The 26,039-nt window shown below is 37.3% G+C and overlaps 1 protein-coding gene and 1 long non-coding RNA gene across 2 annotated transcripts in view; one reads left to right on the top strand and one right to left on the bottom strand.

The window, feature by feature from the left end:
- Nucleotides 1-23,798, top strand: part of wapla (WAPL cohesin release factor a) — a 40,453-nt gene extending 16,655 nt beyond the window's left edge. The window contains exons 6-20 of the mRNA XM_049464093.1: nt 558-653; nt 1,526-1,690; nt 2,976-3,112; nt 5,647-5,758; nt 7,393-7,620; nt 9,492-9,603; nt 10,171-10,268; nt 10,363-10,439; nt 11,950-12,122; nt 15,166-15,281; nt 15,697-15,942; nt 18,461-18,671; nt 18,764-18,852; nt 18,938-19,033; nt 22,929-23,798. Of these exons, the coding sequence (XP_049320050.1) occupies nt 558-653; nt 1,526-1,690; nt 2,976-3,112; nt 5,647-5,758; nt 7,393-7,620; nt 9,492-9,603; nt 10,171-10,268; nt 10,363-10,439; nt 11,950-12,122; nt 15,166-15,281; nt 15,697-15,942; nt 18,461-18,671; nt 18,764-18,852; nt 18,938-19,033; nt 22,929-22,994 (2,022 nt within the window). The 3' untranslated portion in view covers nt 22,995-23,798. The remainder of the gene's footprint in view (nt 1-557; nt 654-1,525; nt 1,691-2,975; nt 3,113-5,646; nt 5,759-7,392; nt 7,621-9,491; nt 9,604-10,170; nt 10,269-10,362; nt 10,440-11,949; nt 12,123-15,165; nt 15,282-15,696; nt 15,943-18,460; nt 18,672-18,763; nt 18,853-18,937; nt 19,034-22,928) is intronic.
- Nucleotides 23,490-26,039, bottom strand: part of LOC125781092 (uncharacterized) — a 72,537-nt gene continuing 69,987 nt past the window's right edge. Inside the window, exon 3 of the long non-coding RNA XR_007424189.1 lies at nt 23,490-23,572. This is a non-coding gene — a long non-coding RNA (uncharacterized LOC125781092). The remainder of the gene's footprint in view (nt 23,573-26,039) is intronic.

Raw genomic sequence — 26,039 nt, 5'->3', positions numbered from 1 at the left:
TAAACTGTTTTTCAGGAGATAAATCTGTGTAGATTTAAATCCAACACTCGTTTGAATTTAAGAGAGTCTTTTTTTCTTACAGTTTTGTTTATTTAACTTAACACCACCCAGCGGCGAGACCTGCTGAATTAGAAGTTCAGTATAGTGTCTCTTAAAATGCATCAGCAGATACCAATATAATTCCGATATCATTGTGCCTAATGTTTAGCCTTCTACACTATTAAGTTACTCCTAATAACTCCTTTGATGGAAAAATAATGTATGCCGTTCAATAAGCTGGGAGCCTTTTTAATTCATCAGTCATATTTTAATGTCTGTTTTATAATATTTGTTTGTTATTTATCATAAAATGTTATTACCTGCAGGCTTCAGTCCAGTCCTAATGAAATAGCTGCTCTGCCATTAGTACCTTAATTTTTCATTTTTATAACCCATTTATACTTTGTAGTTTGGAGAGCTTTTGAGAAGCGGTAATGAGTAGCATCAAAATCCCATCTCCTTCAAGGGAATCTTTGCTAGAAGATTATGATCTTACTGTTTGTGTGTGTGTGTTTCAGGCTTCTGGTAAGGCAGTGTATAATGCTCGTCACTGGAACCAGCCTGAGGTAGAGGACGTGTCCCCTCCTGCTCCCTCCCGCACTGTCGTGGCACCTGTATGTATTGACATCTTACCTTTTATGACCTCTTGATTATAACCTGTCTATCTTGATCATGTGGTCACTGTCTACCCTATTCATGAGTTCTGCTTCAACCTAAACATTATTTGCCCTCTGTTGCCAGTATCAGTATTTTTCATGATGCACGTATACAAACAGCAGTCAAATAAGATTGTCATAGTCTGTTATTAGGAGTTAGGCCCAATCCCATTTTACCCCTTTATCCCATTTTTTTTTTTTTTTTTTTTTTTGTGCTTGTTATGAAGAATTTGGCCATAAAGTTTGAAAACTACACATTAAAGAGTTAAAGAATTTACCTCCTTTTAGCCCAAATATATAAATATATTGTCTTATTGCCTTCATGTGAAAGCATCTTAAAAATCTTAAAACAGGCATTTTAATTTCTGAGTATTATTTTTTATGCAAGCTTGTAGATGTGGGTCCTCAAAATGTTTTTTATAATTATCTAATGTATCTTTATATCGTCACTGTTCTATGGAAAAACACGTATCTCCATTTTGTCCATTTTTAGTTTATTACATAATTTGAACAGACAAACTGTCCCTTACACTGTGCCAAAATTCCTTGATGAACGGACCAATAGAAATTCTTCAAAATGACCTGAAAAAAAATATTTTTACATTGACTTTTTACATTGAAAGTTTACAAGTTTTTTTTTCTCTCCTGTAAAGTTCCTGATTTGGAGAGAAGTGTTTTTCATCGGACAGCAACGATATGTAATTTACCAATTCCAGTGCCATACATATTTTTCATACAAATGCAATAGGTTCCTGAACCTCTGAAGGTTTTTTTTTTTTTTTTTTTTTTTTTTTTTAACTGGAGTTTCATGTCTGATTTTATGTTTCTAGAAGCCCGTTGTACCGAGTGGAAGCAAAGATGCAAATTCCAAAAAAGATGATGGAGTGTTCAAAGCCCCTCCTCCTCCTCCGAAAGTCATAAAAACCGTGACTGTCCCCACCGAACCCTACCAGGACATCGTCACTTCACTCAAATGCAACAAGGAGCACAAAGAGGTGAGAAATGCATTGAGTGTGTGAAAAAAAAAAATCTTGCAGCTAACTTATAGAATGATTTATAATACATCAGATCAGAATATAATGAAGTTCTTATTTCATTAATTACAGCCATTAGTCAGAGGAATAAATATTGCATGGCTGAACAGGAGCACAGAAGGAAGAAAGGTTTTACTGTTTAAATAAAAAAAACACCGCTTTCTTTAATCCACATTGACATTTAAAGTTGAATTCTGGAATTAGTGAGCTGGAGGTGACTGCTGTTTGATCCTTTATTGTGTGAATAATAGAGTTTCAAATCAGGTCTGTTTCCACTGTGCCAAAGAAAAGGTCTAACATTGATTTATTGCATACATTATAACCTTTGCATATAGTTCAACATAAATGAGAAGCTGTATCTGGTATTTCATTTCATGTAGGGATTTATGCCTTTATGATGTAGCTCATTTTGTAGACTAAACACTTTTACAAATCCTTTTTTTTTTCATGATTTATAAAATCAGACAGTTTGCCTGCAATTACAATACAAGCTTCATTAATGAATCAGCCTCATTGCTCGGATCAGTTTTGGCTCTCTTCAGAGTTCACATTCAATGCGTTCAATGCGTTTTCATTTACGGATTTGACCATTTAGATCCCCAATCTGATCTGAAGAAAAAAAAAGAATAAAGAAATGAAGAAACATGAATTGATTAATGAATGTCTGATAAGACAATTTAATGAGTGTGTACACTTCAAGCCTCATTATGGAAAATCTGGTGATCTTCTATACAGTGTTGGGAGGACTGTGTTACACTGTATTGCATCTACAGTAAGAGAGAGACAGCAGGTGAGGGAGAAAGAGAGAGACAGCGAGCGAGAGAACGCATTGGTCTGTCAACAATGTGCTGTCTGCATTTGTGTGCGTGCTCTCGGCTTGTGCACAGAGCAGGCGATAAAAACACACGATGTGCCACTGGCAGGTGTGTTCAGCTAGTAGGCAGGCTGTACACTGCACCAGTGACCATGAAGGACTGAACCGTGTTGATGAACAAACCAGTTTAAACTATAAAGGGCTTTATTTATTTGAAGTAAGGTCTTTGAAATAAGAACTTGAGGTTCACAACTGGGCAAAAGCTTTTATATAAATGAAAAAAAATATATCTACATGTTAATTTACTCAAAATATTAAAATATGGCTGTATCTTGTGAACAGTCTGAAACAGGATATTATTGTTTTAATGTTTTATGACCTGTGTTTTTAAAGAGTAACCCATATCTGTATGGTGTTTTTGTGTGTGTATAGCTGTATACAGTAGTCCAGCATGTGAAGCACTTTAATGATGTGGTAGAGTTCGGGGAGAATCAGGAGTTCACTGATGACTTCGAGTATCTGGAGACCGGCCTGAAGAGCACTCAACCTCTCAACACACGCTGCCTTAGGTACCACACACACACACACACACACACACCTAAACACACCACATGACTCACTGAGGGTGGATGGAAAAACTAGAGGTTACTTTAAAGCAGCAGTCCTTAAGATTTTTTCTTTTAATTAGAAAGCGAAAGTCTTCCTCAGTGGAAAAGAAGTATAAGAAAAAAAAGCCTAAAAAGCTTTTTTTTTTTTTTTTAACAGCTATCACAGCTTTTGCTGGTAACCTGATGAACCATGGTGCTGTTTATCGTGCTGACATAAGAGCTACTGCAAACATGGAGATATCAGAAACAGCAAACTCAGTCTTCAAGACTAAAAAAGAACCTGCACATTTTATTTATTAATATATATTTTTTGTTCCTTGAAATTTTAAAATAAAACTGACACCTGCATTTAATCTGAGAACCCCGGGGGATATTTTATGTGGAAAGAATTTATAATTATATTTAATAGATATGTTAACCACTAATACAGGTTTAGTGTTTAATAGATTAAAAATAATCATCACAATTTAAATCGCAGTTAGATATTTTGCCCAAATCGTGCAGCCCTACTTTGCGGTTACACTCATTCTTTCATTAAGTAAATTACTTGCTTACTTGTATTTTATGCACAATGCAATAAATATACAGCACAGAAAAAGAAACAAAACAGGAAAGTACAGAAAGCCCAAAAGGGATTGTACTTTTCACAACTCTATTTAATGTATATACACATTGGGTTTAGACAAAAAAGATAGTAAAGAAAATAAAGACTAAAATGTCTAGAGTATTTTACCAGTATATTAGGAGAAAATCTTCCTGCAGAAAATCGGTAAGCCTTGATGAGAACAAATTGCATATACGCACAGGCCTATGTGAGCAAGCAGTTTACTTTATATAAATAATTATCTTACCTCCACATATCCTTCCCATAAAAACAAGGGGTTGTTGTATCCTATCCAGTTGCCAGACAATTTGCGTCTTCACAATAAAAAATAGGGTTGGTGTAGCAACAGGTGATAAATGGCACAGTAACATATTCAACCAACAGATGCCGCTATTCGCCTCATCCTAATGCTGCCTTTCTTTGACCCCCCACATTTATTGCTACTTAAAATGTGTCAAATTTGAATTAAATTTAGCACATCAGGATGTTGAAGGATTCGGCCTTACTTTAATCTCATTTAATTTAATTTGCTTTGATCTTGATTGTTGGAATGAGGAGATCACCATAGCCAGATCCAGAGAACTCTCTGAAACCTTCAGAATGAGGGATGTATATGCAGTTGAGTCTGGGGAAAAAGATAAAAATAAAAGATGTAAAGATCTCAGACTGTTAGACATCAGGTATTGCACTGTATCATTAACAGTGGAGTGGAGAACATTTAAAACAACAAGAAAATTGCAGCTCTGCAGTCCAAGGTTCAGACTCTTTGTGAAAGCCATCATCAATATGTGTTTTCCTTTTTTAAAACTTGACTGTGATTGGGCCTGAAATAATATTTTTTTTGCACAATTATTAGATTTTTCTAAAAAAGCTCTTATATTGCTTTAAAAGAGGAACATGACATGTCGTACTTTGGCAAGTAAGATGGAGCTGTTCTGAGAGAAATTTTTGTCTATTGACAGGTAAAATGCATGGTGTTTGTGTATGTCCCATGTGGTTCTGGCACCATGGCTGAAAGTGTCAGAGAATAGGCAAATCCAAAGCAACAGAAGCACACTCAAATTTCTGGAGAATACACTGCGAGTGTAATATTGCGAATATACCACAGTTCCATTATCTCTGTTTATTGAAAGATGTTGAGTTAAAGAGGACGAGAAAATACAATCTGTTTGGTTATAAAAACTCTGCAAGATAAAATAGTTATATTGCTGCTCTGTTTGTAGCTGCACTGTTTGGCTTGTAAGCGCTGCAATTGTTGCTAGGTTACCTGTATGTGGCAGAGTAATACATGAAGAGCTTCAGTTACAGTGCATTACTGGGCTTCCATACACTCATATACCATTACTATGGTATAATAGAAAGCAACACATTTTAATAGGCGTTATATACTTTATATACACACAGATGTGCATCCCTGCTTACCTGTAAAACAAAAAGGACAACAGCACTAAGTATTATTTTTTTGGACATTTATTAAAACTTAAAATTAAAATTCTTAGAAAATGTACAATGAAAAAAACAGTGAAACAGCAGCTAATATATTAATATTAAAAGCAGTTCTGCCTTTTGCCTCCAGTTATTGTCTAGAAAATTGCCACAAATCAGAATAAGAATTTTTCCACCCCATGATGCGGACAAAATAATAAAACACACTCTCAGTATGTGGGTATGAGGAGTAACTGGTTGCAGCATGGTGAAAATATAGACAATACACCAGTCTTCTGCTTCTTGTGGTGTGTATGTGTGTTGTTATTCTGTTCATTTGAATTCAAGGTTTTTCTATTTAAATATTTCTGCTTCTACAAACCTTCAGTTTATACTTATTTAGAGGCAATTTGTGCGTTTATGAATGTATTAACTTTTTTTTTCTTCCCTCTTTTACTCTTTTCAGTATAATAGGTCTGGCCACACGCTGCGCTATGCCAAGTTTCCGCATGCACCTGAGGGCCCGAGGGAAGGTGGCGCAGGTCTTTAAAATGCTCAGCGACGCTCCACAGCATCCGGTGAGCTTCCATACACACTGATCTGTGACAGTGAATTTGCACTCACTGTCCATTTCTTTCAGCTCCAGTGAGAATGTAGGAGCACTCTGTAGTTCTATAATTACGGACTGTAGCATATTTATTATTATCCCTCTCTCACCCTGTTCTTTAATGCTCAGAACACGATACAGGAGAGACTACCACAGAGCAGCTGTTATTATTTGGGTGGTGATTTTTTGAGGGGTCGTTATTCTCAGCACTGCGGTGATTAGCATCTGATTAGCATTGTGCTGCTGGTGTATGAGGTGTTTGTGTGTTGTGATGGTACAAGTGGATCAAACACAGCATTGCTGCTGGAGTTTTTAAACACTGTGTTCACTTGCTGTAAAGAATAAGATATACATTATTATACAGTCTGTGATACTAGATCTTTGCAGTGCTTTTATCTTAATAGAGGAGCTAATAAATGGATGTAGAACAAGGTGATGGTTTAAATGAAGGGGACGGTCTGAGTATGCACATAATAATAAGGCAATGTAGGTAGTGCGATTTGCCTTGCCCACCCAATCGGCTTATTATCAAGTCCTTTCAGAGTTACAGTGGTGTGTTAAAGCATGCACAGGGGAGTGCCAGGACCATGATTCAATTAAATTCACTTCAGTTCAGTTTTATTTATATAGCTCTTTTTACAACATACAAAAATGATGTCACAAAGCAGCGGGTCCAAATCTCTCGTAAGTAAGCATCACAGCGATAATGCCAAAATTGTCAAATTGGTGGCAGCAACAGGGGCAAGGAAAAACTTCCTCATACTAAGAAAAAGAAACCAAGACACAGGAAGAGGAACCCATCCTCCTCTGGTCGACTCGGTTAGTACAAACAAATAACACACACGACTGTAAAGAGAGATAATGTGGAGCTATAGCTAATGTAGAAACGGGTCATACGTTTTGAGTTGTGAGTAGGTGATGGACACAGACAGTTTAAACATGAACTGCTATGAAGTGTGGCAAGAATTGATCTGTGCATGATTCCAAAGCAGGACTGCATCAGAGTGGGCAGCAGGGCAGTGGAGAGCCAGGCTGAGCAACATCAGGAACAGGGCATCTTGATATATGCAAAAGAGATACATCAGGAGAAAAACAATTAATTGTACATATAAAGTCCTTGGTATAGTGTTAATGCCTCATTTACCCTGTTTATCGTGTAAAAAAAATAAAGAAAAAAATGTGACTGGTCCTGTACCAACAAATCCCAATAAAACTTATTTCAGTCATTTGATCTTTAAATGTGCTGATGACTCAGGTCAGTGTGTTCAGAGTTATAAGCTCTATTTAAAATAGGACTTAATTTAGCTCGAATCAAGTGCATTTTAGTTGTCTTTTGAGCATGCTTACTCGCTGATGTTCCACACCCCGTATGCAATACGCAAAGGGCACAAAGTTGGTTAGAGGCCAAAAATTCAGCACATCATCCCTTCTACATATTGGTAGAAAACTCAAAAAATATCTACTTAGTGGCCTTATTTGTTTCTTAATTGTGTTGCAATGGATGGAATACAGTCCGTACCTGCTGGCTTAATAACCAAAACCTGTACCTAATAAACTGGCAAATAATAATATTTACTTTTTATTCCTTTTCTCCTCATGTGTTAGAACCTGGCTTTGTGCACTGCCTCTCTGATGTACATTTTGAGTCGAGACCGGCTGAATATGGACCTGGACCGGGCCTGCTTAGAGCTGATGATCCGGCTGCTGGAACTGGAACAGGACAATACAGTGGAAGATCAGCTCACTGCGAAAGAGATCAGCAAGGTCAAGGAGAAGATTCGCAAACTGTGTGAAATGGTGCACAATAAACATCTGGACCTGGAGAACATCAATGTGAGTTATTCAGACCCGTATTTAAATTTTTTTTTTATATAAGATTCACTTAAATTTCTTTAATTTCTCCTAAAATCAACACTGCGCCTTATAATTTGGTGCACCTTATGTATGAATTTTACATTTATTTTTAAAGTCACTCTGCTGACGTACAGCCTTAGTGCTGGAGAAACTTCACTGAAAGTTCACCTTTATAACGCTGTACTTCAGCAGAGTGGCTTTACCGCTCCTTACTACCCAACTGGTAATTTTCGCAGTATGAGGCACACTTAAAGTCCTTTAATTTTCTCAGAAATCGTCAGTGCACCTTATAATTTGTTGTGCATTATGTATGAGTTTTAGCAGTCAGGTCGTACAGATCAGTAATGCCACTCTGCTGAAGTACAGCGTTATAGAGGTGACTTTTTTCAGTGAAGTTTCTCCAGAACTAAGGCTGAAGCAGTATTAGCATTAGGCACTAACTGCAGTGTTAGCTCTTTTGCTGTTCAGAGGTGTTAAAACAAGCAACATGGGACTAACCGCTAGCTGGTAGCGCCCTCGGTTAGCGGAACACTCAGGGTTCCTCAGTGTAGCGCTCTCAAGTGGCGTTTACTAGCGCTAAACAATGCTAACAGCTAAATTTAAAACATCCATTCAAACACCCATACGTCTGCTCTTACTATTCTGTGGAGGAAAATCAACACCAGAACATCCTAACCCAGAGGAATGGCTCACTTATAAGGTGTGTGAGGTTTACTATCAACACACCCTGTGCTCCTGCTTTAGTAGATTAGCTCTAAAGCTAAAGTGTTCTCCAGCAGCCTCACAGAACCTGGCGCTTCTGTTTCATGGAAGCCTTATAACTAGTATTCCCTCTGCAGAAGGCTAGAAGCAGAAGTATGGGAGTTTAGATGGGCATGGTGGAATAAAGTGGTGAATATTCTAATTAAAGGCATTCATTGTAATTGCTAAAAAACAAATGGTCTGTGCCAGACATATCTTGGAACTGTGCTAAACCACTGGTTCTCAATCCTGGTCCTGGAGCACCACACTGCTGTTTTTAGTATTTTCCTGCTATTACACTCCCAGGTCATCTACAGCTCTGAAAAAAAGAGAGACCACTTAAATGAGTTTCTTTGATTTTACCAAATTGAAAACCTTTGGAATATAATCAAGTGGAAGATGGATGATCACAAGCCATCTGACCAAACTGAACTACTTACATTTTTGCACCAGGAGTAAAGGCATAAATTTATCCAAAAGCAGTGTGTAAGACTGGTGGAGGAGAACATGCCAAGATGCATGAAAACTGTAACTAAAAACAGTGTTATTTCACCAAATATTGGTTTCTGAAACTTTACGAATATGAACTTGTTTTCTTTGCATTATATGTGGTCTGAAAGCTCTGCATCTTTGTTTATATTACAGCCATTTTTGAATATTTTTCATTTTGACAATATTTTTATTTGGAATTTGCGATGATGTCTGTAGTTTTTAGATTATATCGATGTTCATTTACTCAAACATATACCTATAAATAGCAAAATCAGCAAATAGCAAAACTGATTCAGAAACTGAAGTGGTATCTTTATTTGTTCCAGAGCTGTAGTATTACTTTAAACCTATACCTTGAATGCATGAGAGTTTCTTCATGAAATTAGAGTTATATCTGTTAGAGTATACCTGTGCTGTTATACCTCTTTAATTTTCATGTTTTATAGAACTACCTTATACAACCTATGTACCACCATAATTAATAATAATTAATTAATTAGGCCATTACTTCAAATCCATACAGTAATATACTTTGAAACTGATATTAAACTGTGTAGTTTTGCTGCAAACTATAGTCAAGCTTATTTTCATCATTAATAGTTTGTTTCTTTCTCCAGACGGGTCACCTAGCGATGGAGACGCTTCTCTCTCTGACCTCTAAGAGAGCAGGGGACTGGTTTAAGGAGGAGTTACGGTTGTTGGGTGGACTGGATCACATCGTAGATAAAGGTAGTGTGGGTTGCACTCTACACTGTAAGCTTCAGGGATATTATGCTTTATTAATTGCTACTAAAAGGATCCATCAAATCAGGCTGCAGATATTTTATCACTTTACAGGTTAAATATGATAATAAAATTTCAATCCATTTTTTTTTAATCCACAGTGGGGAACATAATTGCAATTGCATTGGTTTACAACCCTTAGATTTGTTATTTTAAAGTATGTTCTGAAATCAGGATTTTAACCGTAAAATAATTACTGATATATATCTGATCCCTTAAATTTTAAACTTGGTATCAGTATTTAGAAATGGGTCTGGGCTCCTATGGGTTAATATACGTAGTGAGCGACATCTTTTGATCGCAATATGCAGAGAAATATTTCTGTGATTTTATGTATTTTATTGGACAGCTAGTGCCATTACCAGATAAGAGGCTCAGATTACAGTTTCCAGTGTTGACTACACGGGCCTGATATAAATAGGATTCAGTTGAAGTACCTTTGAGAATACAGGGTTTTGGTTTGATGCTCTGACTCACTCGCTCTGGCTCTCTCTCTCTCTCTCTGTTTCCCAGTGAAAGAGTGTGTGGAAAGCCTGGATAAAGAGGAGGATAAGGAGAACCTGGTGGCCTCGTTATGGGGAGCAGAGCGGTGTTTGCGGGTTCTAGAGAGTGTGAGTACCCGGCCGTGTGTAGGTGGAGTGGGAATGTGTCTGATCAAGTATGGCTTTTAATTTAGCTTTCTGTGTGTCTCTCTTTCAAATTCAGGTAACGGTCCATAACCCGGAGAACCAGGCTTACCTGATCGCCTATAAAGAGTCGCAGTTAATTGTGTCCTCAGCGAGGTGAGTGATGTGTGTGTGTGTGTGTGTGTGTGTGTGTTATTTCACGGTGGGAATTTACAGTCATTAAGCATTACATCGACAACCACCTTGTTTCTCCAAACATTCTACAGTTTTTCTTCAACTCTACCTATATATATATATATATATATATATATATATATATATATATATTCATTATTTATCCTTCTCTGACTTCATTGATAGTCCTCAACTGTTAAACACATCTTAGTAGACTGCCCTGCACTTTTAACCACCAGAAATAACTTTTATATACTTTGACAATATTCCATCAGCTAAAATACTTAATTTTCTGGAAGTCCTTCGTATGAAGAAAGTCTGTAATGCTCAGGACACAAACATGTTTGATGTCATAAAATAGCCAATATGTTTCTAATATGGCACAAAACACACAAAAAAAAAACTATTATTTACTGTATTTTTTATACTGTTGTATAATAAGGGGCACCATCAATCAACATCTATTTTCTGGTCTATTTTCTTACATAACGAGCACTGGATTATAAGGTGCATTTTAAGAGACACTATAAGGCACGTCTTATTCAGCAGGTCTTCCTGCTGGGTGGGTGGGGGTAGCTTACTAAGTTAAGTAAAACTAAGCTAAGTAAACGAAACTTTAATAAAAAAAGACTTTCTTTTAAATGAGCGCTGGATGTCAATCTACACAGATTTCTCTCCTGAGAACTGTTTATTCTGGTGATTAAAGCACTTCCGCTTTTTAACAGAAAGATTCGATTCTCGAATTTCTCCATCACTAAGGCTGGAGCATTAGCATTAGTGGCTAACTGCTAGCTGTTACCAGTTAATGCCGCCCAACAGCGCTACACTGAGGAACCCTGAGTGCTCCGGTAAGCCAGGTCAGTTTTGGATAGCGTTTGTTCCACATAGCTCTTTTTAACACTGTAAACACACAGAATGCAGTCCGATATTCTCTCCTCTGAAAGAAGAAAGAGGTAGCGTGGTTAGTGGGTAATGCTAATGCTGCTCCAGCAGTGCTAGCCAGGGTTAGCAGCAGGCTACAGGCCGATGATATATTCACCTCTGAATGATGAAATAGCAGTTAGCGACTAATGCTAATGCTACTACAGCAACTCCTGTATAACGCTGGACTTTAGCAGCAGTGCTCCTTGCACCGGCGATTTTTAGAAAAAAGAAAAAAAAGAATTTTAAGTGTGGTAATGCAGTAATTGGCTGGACCCCACTGGACCACCAGAGAGCATCTTTTATTATTTGGCTGATGGGTCCTTCTCGGCACTGCAGTGGCACTGATTGGCATTTTTAGTCTGACCGTCTGTAATCATAGAACTACCATGTGCTTCTCTGTTCTCAGTCGTGCTGATGATGAGGAGGTGGTCATAATGTTATGATTTGGTTATTGTGTATCATGGTTCATAATTAGTATTGTTGTTTATCTTTGTGTATGTTCATGATCCTGGGGATAAGTCAGCCTTAAAGAACAGTATGGATGTTTATAATGTGTGTGTGTTTACAGGGGCCTTCGCTATTGTGAGGAGATGATTCAGCGGTATAGCCGTGAGGTCAACAGCTCCCTGTCGTCTTCTGGCACGGCCCTGCCTCACTGTAGCCATAGTAACGTTGGCAAAGCCGTGGAGGACTGCATGAGAGCAGTGATAGGAGTGCTTCTCAACCTCACACACGATAATGGTAAGACTCTTAGACATTATGAGTCATGTGTTTATATACTAGAGCTTACAGTACAGGCCAAAGTTTTGACATTTAAAATTCTGTGCTTTTTTCCATTATTTTAAATATTTTCTGCCTTGTAGGTTATTAATACTAAGGTCATTAGTATAACTTCAAGTTAGGAGCACCCTAGATAAGAGCCAGCTAAATGCTTCACAGAGTTTGTTTTTGGATTGTTTAACACTTTTAAGTTACTACATGATTCCTTACGTGTTCCTTTATAATCTGTATGACTTTAGTATAAACTTACAATGTGGAAAAAATAAAAAACATTGAATGAGAAAAAAGAGTTAATTTACTGCAGAGAGCTGCTTCACTCCTTTATTAACATTACTGACATTAGTTAAACTAACATTAGCTGGCTGTGTTGGGGAGATACTGTACTCTGTCCACTCCATTAAAATTACCGTATTTTTCGGACTATAAGGCGCACTTAAAAACTTTTAATTTTCACAAAAATTGACAGTGCGTCTTATAATACGGTGCGCCTTTTGTATGGATTTTACTCGTCAGGTTGTAAGGAGCAGTAAACACACACTCCGTGCAGCGTTATAGAGAGTTTCAGTGCTATACAGAGTCCAGAGCCGTGCAGCTCCGAGGCTGAGCAGCAATAGCATTAGCTAGATGCTAACCGCTAAGCTAGCTAGCTTATTCACTGAGATCAGTATTATCTAAATTTTACTCGTCAGGTTGTAAGGAGCAGTAAACACACACTCCGTGCAGCGTTATACAGAGTTTCAGTGCTATACAGAGTCCAGAGCCGTGCAGCTCCGAGGCTGGAGCAGCAAATAGCATTAGCTAGCTTATTCACTGTTCAGAGATCAGTATTATCTAAATTTTACCCGTCAGGTGTAAGGAGCAGTAAACACACACTCCGTGCAGAGCAGCAATAGCATTAGCTAGATGCTAACCGCTTAGCTAGCTAGCTTTTTCACTGTTCAGAGATCAGTATTTTCTAAATTTAGCACTTTTAATACTGCTGGAGCAGTATTATTAGAGTTAGATGCTAATCGCTAAGCGTTCACCGTTCAGAGGTGAGTTATCGGCCTGTAAGTCTGTGCTGCTTTGCCTGGCTAGCATTAGCTAGATGCTAAGCGCTAACTCTCTCAGAGGTGAGTTTTATCAGCCTGTAATCTGCTTGTTTACCGTGTTAAAACAAGCTACGGGGGACGAATCGCTAGCTAATATCTCACTGTCTTACCAGAACACGCAGGATTACTCAGTGTAACGCTGTCGTTTAAGTTTGGGTTAACTTTACTAGTTTAGGTGACTAGCTAGCGTGCTAGCGGATAGCTATGCTAACGCTGGTGCAGCAAGCCTTAGTGGACATCTGGAAATCTAAGCTTACTGTAAATAAACTGAAGCACGTTACTCACCCAAATAAACAGTTTTCAGGAGAGGAATCTGTGCAGATTAATATCCAGCACTCGTTTGACTTTGAAAGAGCTAGATTTATATATACTGAGACGCTCCACCGGCAAGCGACCACCCCCGGTGGGGGAAGGGAAACATGGCGCCACCCCTGTTCACTTTGATATAGGCACCCTTTCTAGTGTCACTTAACGCGCCTTATAATGCGATGCGCCCTATGTATGGAAAAATAGCAGAAAATAGGCGTTCTTTGATAGTGCGTCTTATAATACGGTGCGCCTTATAGTCCGAAAAATACGGTACGTTATGTTGTAACTACAGACTTTATTTTATTTATTTATCTATCAATTAAGGGAGAAATATCCTTAGAAAAATGGTACCACTTTAAAATAAGGCTACCTTTATAAAGGGTTCATAAATGGTTTACAATTGGCTTATTATTGGTTATTAATTAGGTTGTAAATGCCTTAATAATCAGTTATAACACATTCTTTGAAAGTAACAACATGGCAACAACATGATGGCTATGGGTTCACTATTTGGCAAACAACAGGTCATTGTTGCCCTTTCTACGTATGTGTTATAACTGATCATTAATGATTTTTAAGCATTTACAACCTAATTAGTAACCATTAATAATCCCTTTATAAAGGTAGACTTATTTTAAAGTGGTCCCGAAAAAAGTTTAGCAGATTAGTTAATTACTAAAATAGTAATTAGTTACAGCCCTACTCATGGGGCTCTAAACATTTTGTGGCAGTAGTATATTCTTAAAATTAATACTTTTGTTTTTTTTTGCCAATAATATTATCATCACAAAAATGCCCTGAAGTATTGTCATAATATGCTAGGGCCATATTATCACATTACCACTACTATACAGAATATACTCTTCCTAAATAAAAAAAGTGCTCATATATTACCTTATCTTGTCTTATTAATCCAGTGTGTATATTACCTGTAGGTATACTACCGGTCAGAGGTTTTATAACACTGTATTGTTTAGTTGTCCAGTAGCAGTGCTGCCCAGACAATCTGCTATTTTATTTAATCATCATATTAATGACTTTATTACTGTACTGCTACCTGTCAGAGCTGTAATTCTTCTCTTCACTGCTGAAACTGAAACTTGGTCCAATGTTAAGCTGAGCTGAAGGCGCTGTTGCCATGTGGGTCAGCAAGACCTGTTCCTGAGGCAGTTTTCTCCAGATACCACAAAGAGTATTCTGAGAGTGTAGGAAGAAGTACTAACTGCTCTTTAGCTTTATTTGTAATTTCTTTAAAGAAAATACTTATACTTTTAATAGTTACAGATTTCTTATGAAAGATTTATTATGAAATTGTGAATGTGCTGCATTAAAGAGTGCAGTAACACAAACTGCTTTAATACTGCTTTACCACGTTTTTTTTTTTTTCTTTCTTTGTACACTGGGTTTTGTATAATTTCCAGTTATTTACTGAACCCCAAGAGGCCTAAATAAGAAAAAAATAAAGGTAAAACCTGGGATTGTTCTAAAACTTTTAATGTATATATCAGTAAAAGGTCTATACAGGCATGGAAAAAAATTTCTATGTGTCTTTTGCTCCCTTTCTTTCATTTACGTCTATTTCCTCTCTCTCTGTCTCTCTGTAGAGTGGGGCAGCACGAAGACTGGCGAACAGGATCAGCTAATCATCACAGCGCTGAACTGTGTCCTCAAAGTCCCCCGTTTCATACCTCCGGAGCAGCGTTTTGACATCCGGGTGCTTGTACGTGTTCTGAATTTCTTTTTAGCATGCCCTTATAAAATCTTGACGTGTGTAAATGTGAAATGTGTTCGGGATGAATAACTGCATAGATTGTCAAACCTTACAAAAGCTATAACCTTTTTTCTTTTATGGTAAAGAAAAGAGACAAACAGTTATATCAGAATATACTTGTTGTAAGACAGAACACCCTACCGCTATCCCAACAAGAATCGGAACACCCCTCCCCTCTGTCCCTAAAAAGAATCGGAACACTCTACCCCTCCATCCCAGCGCGAATCACCACACCCTACCCCTCTATCCCGACAAGAATCACCACACTACCCCTCTTTTGTGCATCTTAAAAATGAAGATCACTGATTGTAATATTTTTAATGGCTGTTAATTGTGTGTGTGTGTGTGTGTGTTGTGTCTGCAGGGTCTGGGGCTGTTGATAAACCTGGTGGAGTACAGCTCCAGAAACCGGTACGGTCTTGTAGAAATGGAGGTGGACACTTCCTGTCTGATCGAGCCAGAGAAAGAAGTGAAGAAGGAAACAGAAGATGGCGCTGTGGTAGAGGCCCAGGTGAAGGTGCAGGATGTGGAGATGAAAGAAGAAAGAGGAGAAGAAGAGAATAAACCAAGCATTCAGGGTTCTGCAAATGCACTGACTGCTCTGGTGCAGGTATGTTGAAGTAGTAATAATCAGATTTATTTATATACTTAGTACTGTGCAGAGGTTTTGGGCACCTAAGCACATTGTCTAGGGCACATTATATACTGTTTATATACAGTAAACTAAGATTTCCAGATTTCAACTAAGGCTGAGTGCAGTAGTATTAACGTATTTAAATATAAGCGTTAGTAAATGCCGTCTGACGGCGCTACACTAAGGAACCCTGAGGGTTCCGGTAAGCCAGGGTGATATTAGCTTGCAGTCCGTCCCACACCGACCAATAATACTCACCTCTGACCAGCAAAATAGCTAGCGCTTAGTGTGGTTAGCGGCTAAGGCTAATGCTGCTCCAGCAGTGCTAGCCGGTGTTAGTAGCAGGCTACAGGCTGATAATACGGCATAAAAACAATACTAGACTCTATAAGAGTTTAGATGTTTTAATGAATGCAGTCATGTAAAAACACTTCTATTATAACTGAATAAATGTGTCTTATTAATCCATGATGTAGAAAATAAATAAAGAGAGTTTTTGACTTGAACTGTATATTTACCATGTATTAAATACAATAAAAAAGTCTCTCATAGCAGTGTGTGTGTGTATGTATGTATGTGTATATATATATATATATATATATATACAGTTGTGGTCAAAAGTTTACATACACTTGTAAAAAAACATAATGTTATGGCTGTCTTGAGTTTTCAATAAGTTCTACAACTCTTATTTTTCTGTGATAGAGTGATCGGAACACATACATGTTTGTCACAAAAAACAGTCATAAAATTTGGTTCTTTCATAAATTTATTATGGGTCTGCTGAAAATGTCACCAAATCTGCTGGGTCAAAAATATACATACAGCAACATTAGTATTTGGTTACATGTCCCTTGGCCATTTTCACGGCAACTAGGCGCTTTTGGTAGCCATCCACAAGCTCCTGGCAAGCTTCAGGTCGAATGTTTGACCACTCTTCTTGACAGAATAGGTGCAGTTCAGCTAAATGTGATGGTTTTCTTGCATGAACCCGTTTCTTTAGCACTGTCCACATGTTCTCAGTGGGGTTTAAGTCAGGACTTTGGGAAGGCCATTCTAAAACCTTAATTCTAGCCTGGTTTAGCCATTCCTTTACCACTTTTGATGTGTGTTTTGGGTCATTGTCTTGTTGGAACACCCAACTGCGCCCAAGACCCAACCTTCGGGCTGATGGTTTTAAGTTTTCCTGCAGAATTTGGAGGTAATCCTCCTTCTTCATTATCCCATTTACTTTCTGCAAAGAACCAGTTCCACTGGCAGCAAAACATCCCCAGAGCATAATACTACCACCACCATGCTTGACAGTAGGCATGGTGTTCCTGGGATTAAAGGCCTCACCTTTTCTCCTCCAAACATATTGCTGGGTGTTGTGGCCAAACAGCTCAATTTTTGTTTCGTCTGACCAGAGAACTTTCCTCCAGAAGGTTTTATCTTTGTCCATGTGATCAGCAGCAAACTTCAGCCGAGTCTTAAGGTGCCTTTTCTGGAGCAAGGGCTTCTTTCTTGCACGGCAGCCTCTCAGTCCATGGCGATGTAAAACACGCTTGACTGTGGAGACTGACACCTGTGTTCCATCAGCTTCCAAATCCTTGCAGACCTGCTTCTTGGTGATTCTTGGTTGACTCTTGACCATCCTGACCAATCTCCTCTCGGCAGCATGTGATAGCTTGCGTTTTCTTCCTGATCGTGGCAGTGACGCAACTGTTCCATGCACTTTATACTTGCGTATAATTGTCTGCACAGTTGCTCTTGGGACCTGTAGCTGCTTTGAAATGGCTCCAAGTGACTTCCCTGACTTGTTCAAGTCAATAATTCGCTTTTTCAGATCCACACTGAGTTCCTTTGACTTTCCCATTGTAGCTTTTGTAGCTGAGTCTAATCACTGGGTCAAATGAGCCCTATTTAAATGGGCTCATGAGAAGTCAACAGCTGTAGTCAATCAGAATCACTTACAAGAAGTGAAGAGGCCATGACATGAAGCTAATTTGATTGACACAACTCGCTACATCACCAAAATTGACAAATTTTGTTGCTGTATGTATATTTTTGACCCAGCAGATTTGGTGACATTTTCAGCAGACCCATAATAAATTTATGAAAGAACCAAATTTTATGACTGTTTTTTGTGACAAACATGTATGTGTTCCGATCACTCTATCACAGAAAAATAAGAGTTGTAGAACTTATTGAAAACTCAAGACAGCCATAACATTATGTTTTTTTACAAGTGTATGTAAACTTTTGACCACAACTGTATATATATATGGGTGTGTATATATACATTTGCACACACTCATTTTCAGTAATATGTGCAATGGTTTAAAAGATTATTTAAAAAATAGTACTGTATTTAGTACTGTTGGTTCCAATTATGTCAATAATTTCTGAGACGATTTAGGACGGGGACACATTTGTTCGCTGATGTCATCGTCTCTGCTTCATCTCTAAAGAGTTTATCAGAATCTGACAGAGATGTGTGCGTCTGTGTGCTCAGCTGTTCCTGGAGCGGGAGAGAGCGGCGGTTCTGGCCGAAGCCCAGACTGACGACCTCATCAGTGAAGCGCCCAAGTCTCAGGCTGACCAGAGCGGAGAGTGGCAGGAGACCTCGGGGGAGATTCAGTGGGTTGCCACAGAAAACAACGAGACGAACGACACAAAAGAGAAGGAAAAGGAGGAAGAAGACGAGGAGCTGGACCTTAATAAAGGTGCTGAGGCGTTTCTCAGCGTTAACAGTCCATTTTTCAGATTGATGGGTGTGTTGATGGGTGTGTTCTCTCCTCTTCTGTCTCTGTAACAGCACTGCAGCATGCTGGGAAGCACATGGAGGACAGTATTGTAGCGTCTTACACTGCCCTGCTGCTGGGCTGCCTCTGTCAAGACAGTCCGGTTAGTGATTTTACTTTTACTAAAATAACTAATGTTTTATGTACTAGCAATGGTTTAACAATTAATGTCGCGCTGTCTGTTTCAGCTGAATGTGAAGTCAGTGAGGGAGAGCCTTCCTAAAGGGGATTTCTCCATTATGACGGAGATGCTGAAGAAGTTCCTAAACTTTATGAATCTGACGGTAAGGACTGTAAATGCACCTGAAAATGGGAGTAGATTGTCATTTTAAGTTTAGAATAACTCATAACTCATACATAACTTGCCTTATTAGAACTAACTATGCCAATTACATTAACAGTAAATGAATAAAACCAGCACAAAACTTGTTGGGGGTTTAAGAAGAACTTGTTACATCCATTTACATATGATTTTTTTTTTTGTTTTGTTAGCCTTTTGATCTTTTAGCACAGTGTTTTAGGTCATCTAGTGGTTATAGCAGCTTCCAATTATCTTAATTAATGCATTTAAAGTGTATATTTTACTTTATAATCATTTGAAGGCCAATTAATTATGCTCTGATTATAGTGACTGTGGCATAGTCCACTGGACCACTCTGAGGCTCTTAATCCAGTATTATTTTACATCTTACAGGATATTGTTCCATGTCAGCTAGAGGTCTGCATTTATGTTTTTTTGTTATATTGTAATATACTCATCACAATAATGAGAAAATAGAATGAAGAATTTTTACCTTATTAACTAGATAATAACTCCTGGCAGAGCTCACAACCCACACAGCTAACCGTATTTTTTTTGCACTATAAGGCAAACTTATTCTTTTTTTTTTTTTTTTTTTTTTTTTTCCTTTCATCTCACTTCATATTTTTAGGTTTAACTTCTTTTTAAATAGAAATTATTAAATAAAAATAAACAAACGGCTACATATATTTGCTATTGTTTGTTTATATTTTTATTTAATAATAATTTCTCTCCATATATGTATCTATATATTAGAGATATAGTGACATAGATATATATGTGTACATATGTACACACACATGTACACATACACATATATTCATATATGTGTGTATATATATATACACGTACGTACGTACATACATGCACACACACACGTATGTATGTGTGTGTGTGTATATATATACATACATACAAATAAATAAATAAATATACATATATGTATGTATATATGTATGTGTGTATGTGTTATATATATATATGTATGTATGTATGTATGTACAAATATATACACACACACACATACATACATATACACATATATATATATATATATATATATATATATATATATATATATACATATACATACATACACACACACATACAGGTGCTGGTCAACGAATTAGAATAATTTGAAATAGTGCAATCATGAAATTCTTTGAATGCATTTTTTGTGCAGAAAGCAAATCAGGTGTTCACCGCACCTGTCCTACTCGTTAGACTAATCACAGAACTCGTTACCTGGAAAAATTTGCTCAGCTGAGCTTTCCAAAAGGCCCATTTAGGCCATTTAACTGTGACACTGTTGTTTTATTGAATTAGAATAATGGAGAAACCGTTTCATTGAATTAGAATAATTTTTATTATAATTACAATCATCACTTTCTCAGTATTTTGTGGCTGCCCCCTTGGCTTGTATGACTGCCTGAAGTCTCCGCGGCATCGATTTGAGCAGCTTGTCGCAAGTTTCCTCACTCACAGCTTCCCAGGCAGTGGCGATGTTCTGCTTCAGTTGGTCCAGCGTAGTAGGCTTTCTGTCGCAAATTTTCCGCTTGACGATGGCCCAAAGGTTTTCAATGACATTGAGGTCAGGCGAGTTGGCCGGCCATGCCAAAACTTCAAGCTGTTTTTTAGTGAACCAATCTTTGGTCGACTTTGCCGCATGAGTCGGTGCAAGATCCTGTTGAAATATGAAGTCTTCTTCGCCGAACTGTTCCTCAACAGTCGGAATCAGGAACGTTTCCAGAACATCTTGATATATGGCAGCATTGACAGTCTTCTTGAGGAAGCAGAGTTTCCCTACACCTCGAGCGGGCATGCATCCCCAGACCATAACGCTCTTGGGAAACTTGACGGATCTTTTCACGCACTCGTGGTTGTAGGTTTCGCCACCACGACGCCAGACACGAGGACCTTGGTCACCGAAGGAGATGCAGAAGCGTGATTCGTCACTGAAGACCACTTTCTGCCAGTCTTCAGCAGTCCACTCGCCGTGTTCTTTGGCCCACTTCAGCCGTTTCTCCATTTGTTTCTTGTTCAGCATCGGTTTTACTGCTGGAACGCGAGATTTGAAGCCGAGTTCGCGCAGACGACGGTAAGTGGTTGATCTGGAGACGTCAGCGCCGGTCTGCTTGTTCCACAAGTCGGTGAGCTCGGAAGTGGACTTGAACCGGTTGCTGACTGCGATCTTTCTCAGCTGCTTGTTGTCGCGAGCAGAAGTTTTTCGGACGCCGGAACAGTTGGTGCGCTTGCTGCAGTTTTTCTTGAGAGCTTTGCAGACGGAAGACTGGCTGATGCCGAGCTGCTCAGCAATTTTAGTTTGGGTCAAGCCTTGTTGGCGAAGGGCTTGAATTTGAGCCACTATTCCGGTTGAGAGGTCGCGCTGCTTACCCATGATTTGATTTTACAACTTAGAAATTCTACTCAACCCTGACTTTATACTGCACAGTGAACACTCTTCACAGAAAACAAAAATTCGAGCATTTATTCTAATTCAATGAAACGGTTTCTCCATTATTCTAATTCAATAAAACAACAGTGTCACAGTTAAATGGCCTAAATGGGCCTTTTGGAAAGCTCAGCTGAGCAAAATTTTTCCAGGTAACGAGTTCTGTGATTAGTCTAACGAGTAGGACAGGTGCGGTGAACACCTGATTTGCTTTCTACACAAAAAATGCATTCAAAGAATTTCATGATTGCACTATTTCAAATTATTCTAATTCGTTGACCAGCACCTGTATATATACACATTATACATATATATGTATATACATACATATATATATATACACATATGCACACATACATATATATACACATATATATATACATGTAAATACATATATATTCATATATACACAAATATATACACACACACATATATATATATGTATATATATATATATATGTATATGTATATAATGCTGCGATACATTTGGCAATATCAAAACCTGGAAAGCCTCCTGCAAATGCCCACAACAATACGCTGTTCCTCATTACATAAATACAGTTTTTGAAAATCTTGTAGTTTAATCAGATCTACCACATGGATACTGTTGTGCTCCGAATTCTGCAGTAAAGCTTTTTTTTTTTTCCCTTATATTTTTTGGCTACTAGCTAGCCTGTTTTTTTAGATTTTCTTTGAATGGAGTCTTCAGCCTAGTTTTGATACGATCGAAAGTATTTGTTACATCACAATATATTGTCCAACCTCTAACTACAATAATAATGGGATTATGATCCCATATGCCTGTATCACGTTTTTTTTAATGATTTGAGCAAGTTTAAAGATTAATGGGATTAAAACAATTCACTAAACAAACTCAGCAATCGATATCACTTAACACTTCATCAATCAATATGTGATTTTTTTTTTTTTTAATAATAGTAAGTAGATGACGTTGCGGTGACAATGAGATGACGACCAAAACCATGTTGTACTTGAATATATTTTAAATGCTACCACTCTTTAGGAACTCTGCTAAGGTTGGTAATGTAATATTTTTTCGATGCTCAATATATCAAGACAGTTGGCTACTATACTTCATAGTGAATTTTAGGGAGTTAAAAGCATGTTTCCATGCAAAAATATTCATATTCGATATCACGTTTTGATACGATCGAAAGTATTTGTTACATCACAATATAAATATATTGTCCAACCTCTAACTACAATAATAATGGGATTATGATCCCATATGTGTCCTTGAGCCACCCCGTATGCCTGTATCACCTTCACACCTAAATCTTTGCGGCACTAACGTGATACATGATGCAACAAGCATGAAGTGATGTCTCTTACTTTAGTAAGACTTTAACTAACCAATAATGCTCTATTTCCTCTCTCTTTTTTTTTCTTTTCTCTTTTTTTTCAGTGTTCTGTCGGCACCACAGGGCAGAAGTCCATCTCACGGGTGATTGATTACCTGGAGCACTGTTAGCGAAGGGGCACCGTTTAGAGGAATATCGGAGGACCTGGCAGCCCGCTGGAGGCATGTCATCACTGGAGGCACAAAGACCTGTGGTGGGAGTGGGTCAGCGTCAACAGGGGTTACGCTCATCACAAAGAGTTCACGGGTCTTTACAAGCATTATTCAAATGCTGTGTCTCTCTCTCTCTGTCTCTCTCTCTCACACCTTTCTCACACTCATACACATTTGCATTTCAGTGCGTATGTATTGAAATTTCTGAAAGGAATCATAACCCCTCCCGCTTTAGGCCCACAGTGACGTATTTGGACAGAAAGAAAGAATATAATTATTTTTTATGTTTAAAAGTCATCCACTATTTATTATCAAATGCCATCACGTTGGACTGTTGCTTATAATGGTGAGACATTTGTTTAGGAAATTAAATTGAAATTAAACCTTGGTTACTATTTATTGCAACCAATAATGCATTTATAGATGATTCAATTAAATTATTAGTCAGTATACAGAATGGAGTCATATAACTGGGATTAAATTACAGTCATTACCTCTGGATGGTAGTGCTTGGGACTGGCTTGTCAAAATTATACCTGGTAGAAAAAAAAACATTTATAACAGAAATGTCAGATATGCATTTTTTTTTTATTGCAATTTTAATTATATATGTTAAAGTAGGGGTTAGTGGAGCACATCCTAACTTTGTTTTTTTTTTAATGATTTGAGCAAGTTTAAAGATTAATGGGATTAAAACAATTCACTAAACAAACTCAGCAATCGAGATCACTTAACACTTCATCAATCAATATGTGATTATTTTTTTTTTTAAATAATAATAAGTAGATGACGTTGCGGTGACAATGAGATGACGACCAAAACCATGTTGTACTTGAATATATTTTAAATGCTACCACTCTTTAGGAAGTTGTGCCCTGCTTTACCCTGCATTTAAAACACATTTTTGGCTTTTTGTTTTAATTTTTTTTTTTTTTTTTTTATATATATATATATTTTTTTTTTTCTTATACATTTTCTTTTGACCAAAGGCTGATTTGGTTTGTTGAATCATTGCAATGACTCATGATTCATCCAAACACCCACAAAAAAAAAGACATTTGCAAATAGCAGCCCTCTACTATACAGCATCACGGCGAAGAATACGATGAGTTCCGTAGTGCCGCCCTGTTGGCTGTGTTGTAGCGAGGTAAACCAGGCACTGAGATAAAGGTCAGATCTGAAGCTGAATAAATTTGTCTGACCTTCACCTTAACTGGACTCCCCTGACATTCACAACATCTACAGCCTCTCTGGCTCTCTTTTTCAAGTGGGAATACAAGCTTTGCAGTCTTGCTCAGCATACATGTTCTGAATAATTGCTACTTTTATTTATTATTATTTTTTTTTTATTAATTTTATTTTTGTTTGTACCTGGCATGTTCTTTTAAGGAATGTAGATTTTCTTTTAAAGCTACTAAAAATTGGTTTATTCGAAGCTTTTCACTTAAGATAAGCTTCCAAAAGTGGGCTATCATGCTATTCAGGCTACTCAAACACTGTTCTGTCACACTGGAAGAAACAGATAATACGTCAACCCTGTCTTGAACATTGCTGATTAAAGGCCCTTTTACACAGACATAAAATCAGATATTTATTCTGTGTATTGTTAAAGGTGTTAGAAACACCGTATCCCTAATGCATGTCCATTCTTTCAGTTTCTCTGCTCCTTTCTCTGCTCTTTTTAATCTCCAAACAGAGGCTCATATAGTGAGAGAAGCTATAATTTGCTTCTTTTTAGACTTGAACTGGCTGAGAAGCATCTGCTTTGAAATATACAGTACAAGTCAATAGTTAAGACATCTTAAATATAGTGTTTTGTTATTTTTTGAAATTTTTCTGCATTGTAGATTCATACATACAAATGTAAAAATTCATATACATTTATTTAGTAAACAAAAATAAGTGTTAAACTAGAATATATGTTTTATATTTTCGATTCTTCAAAGTAGCAGACTAGCTCACTCAGCTTTATGAGGTAGAATCACCTGGAATTCAGGCTTTCAGTTAACAGCAGTGCTGAACTAATTAAGAGTTAATTACTTAAACTTCTTGTCTCTTAATGTGTTTGAGATTATCAGTTGTAAAGTTGTGAAGAGGTAGAGTTACAGGTATACAGTAAATAGTGAAATATTTGAGTAATTTTCAACTACTCAATTAAGTAAAAAAAAAGTATTTTCAAGTACAGTCACAAAGACCATCGAAAACTTTGATGAAACTGGCTCTCATCAGTACTGTGCCAAGAAAAGAAGAGCAAGAGGTTCCTCTGTTGCACAGGATAAGTACAGAAGAAGTTAACAGCCTCAGAAAACGCAAGTTAACAGAACCACAGATAAGATCACCTAAATGCTTCAGAATATTTTGGTTTGTTTAACACTTTTAAGTTACTTCATGATTCCTTATGTGTTCCTTAAATATTTTTAATCACATAAAAAGAGTTATTTAGACTTGCATTTCTTTGTTTGTAAAGAAAAGAAAATAACGGGTTTCCTCTGAAATTGTAAATGATTGAGGTCGTGCTCATATATTGCACAATAAATCGGTAATATAATTATCGTGACGGGCCTACGACGCTGTGTCTCAGTAAAACAATTCCATCATCTTTTTTTCTTTTGAAAGAGAGATTCTACAACTTAAGAACATGCCAGGAGTTTTTTATTTTTATTATTATTTTAATACTGTCTTTATTAAAAATGTCTCACTTGTCCTGCATATCATTTTTGGAAGGTTTCCTTTGAAAGAGTTATCGAATAGAAATGGAAAATGCTTTTAAAAATCACTGACTGAAAAGTTTTGATGATTTGAGAGTTGAACTTGTGTATTTATTTTTTATTTTATTTCTTTTAAAGTATAAAATCAGCAGTTCTGGGTGGGGCTGGGCAATATGATTAAAAAATTGTGGTTGTGTCACCATATTAAAAGAATTTTTAATTTTCATGACGCAGACAGAATTATGCATAAGTAGCAGCAGATAAAACATTAAAAAGGCTAATTAAATATTAGTTA

The sequence above is a fragment of the Astyanax mexicanus genome, chromosome 14 (genome assembly GCF_023375975.1).
Source record: "Astyanax mexicanus isolate ESR-SI-001 chromosome 14, AstMex3_surface, whole genome shotgun sequence".
NCBI lineage: Eukaryota > Metazoa > Chordata > Actinopteri > Characiformes > Acestrorhamphidae > Astyanax > Astyanax mexicanus.
The sequence above is the reverse complement of the archived record's forward strand: the minus strand, read 5'-3'. Positions and strand labels throughout refer to the sequence as shown.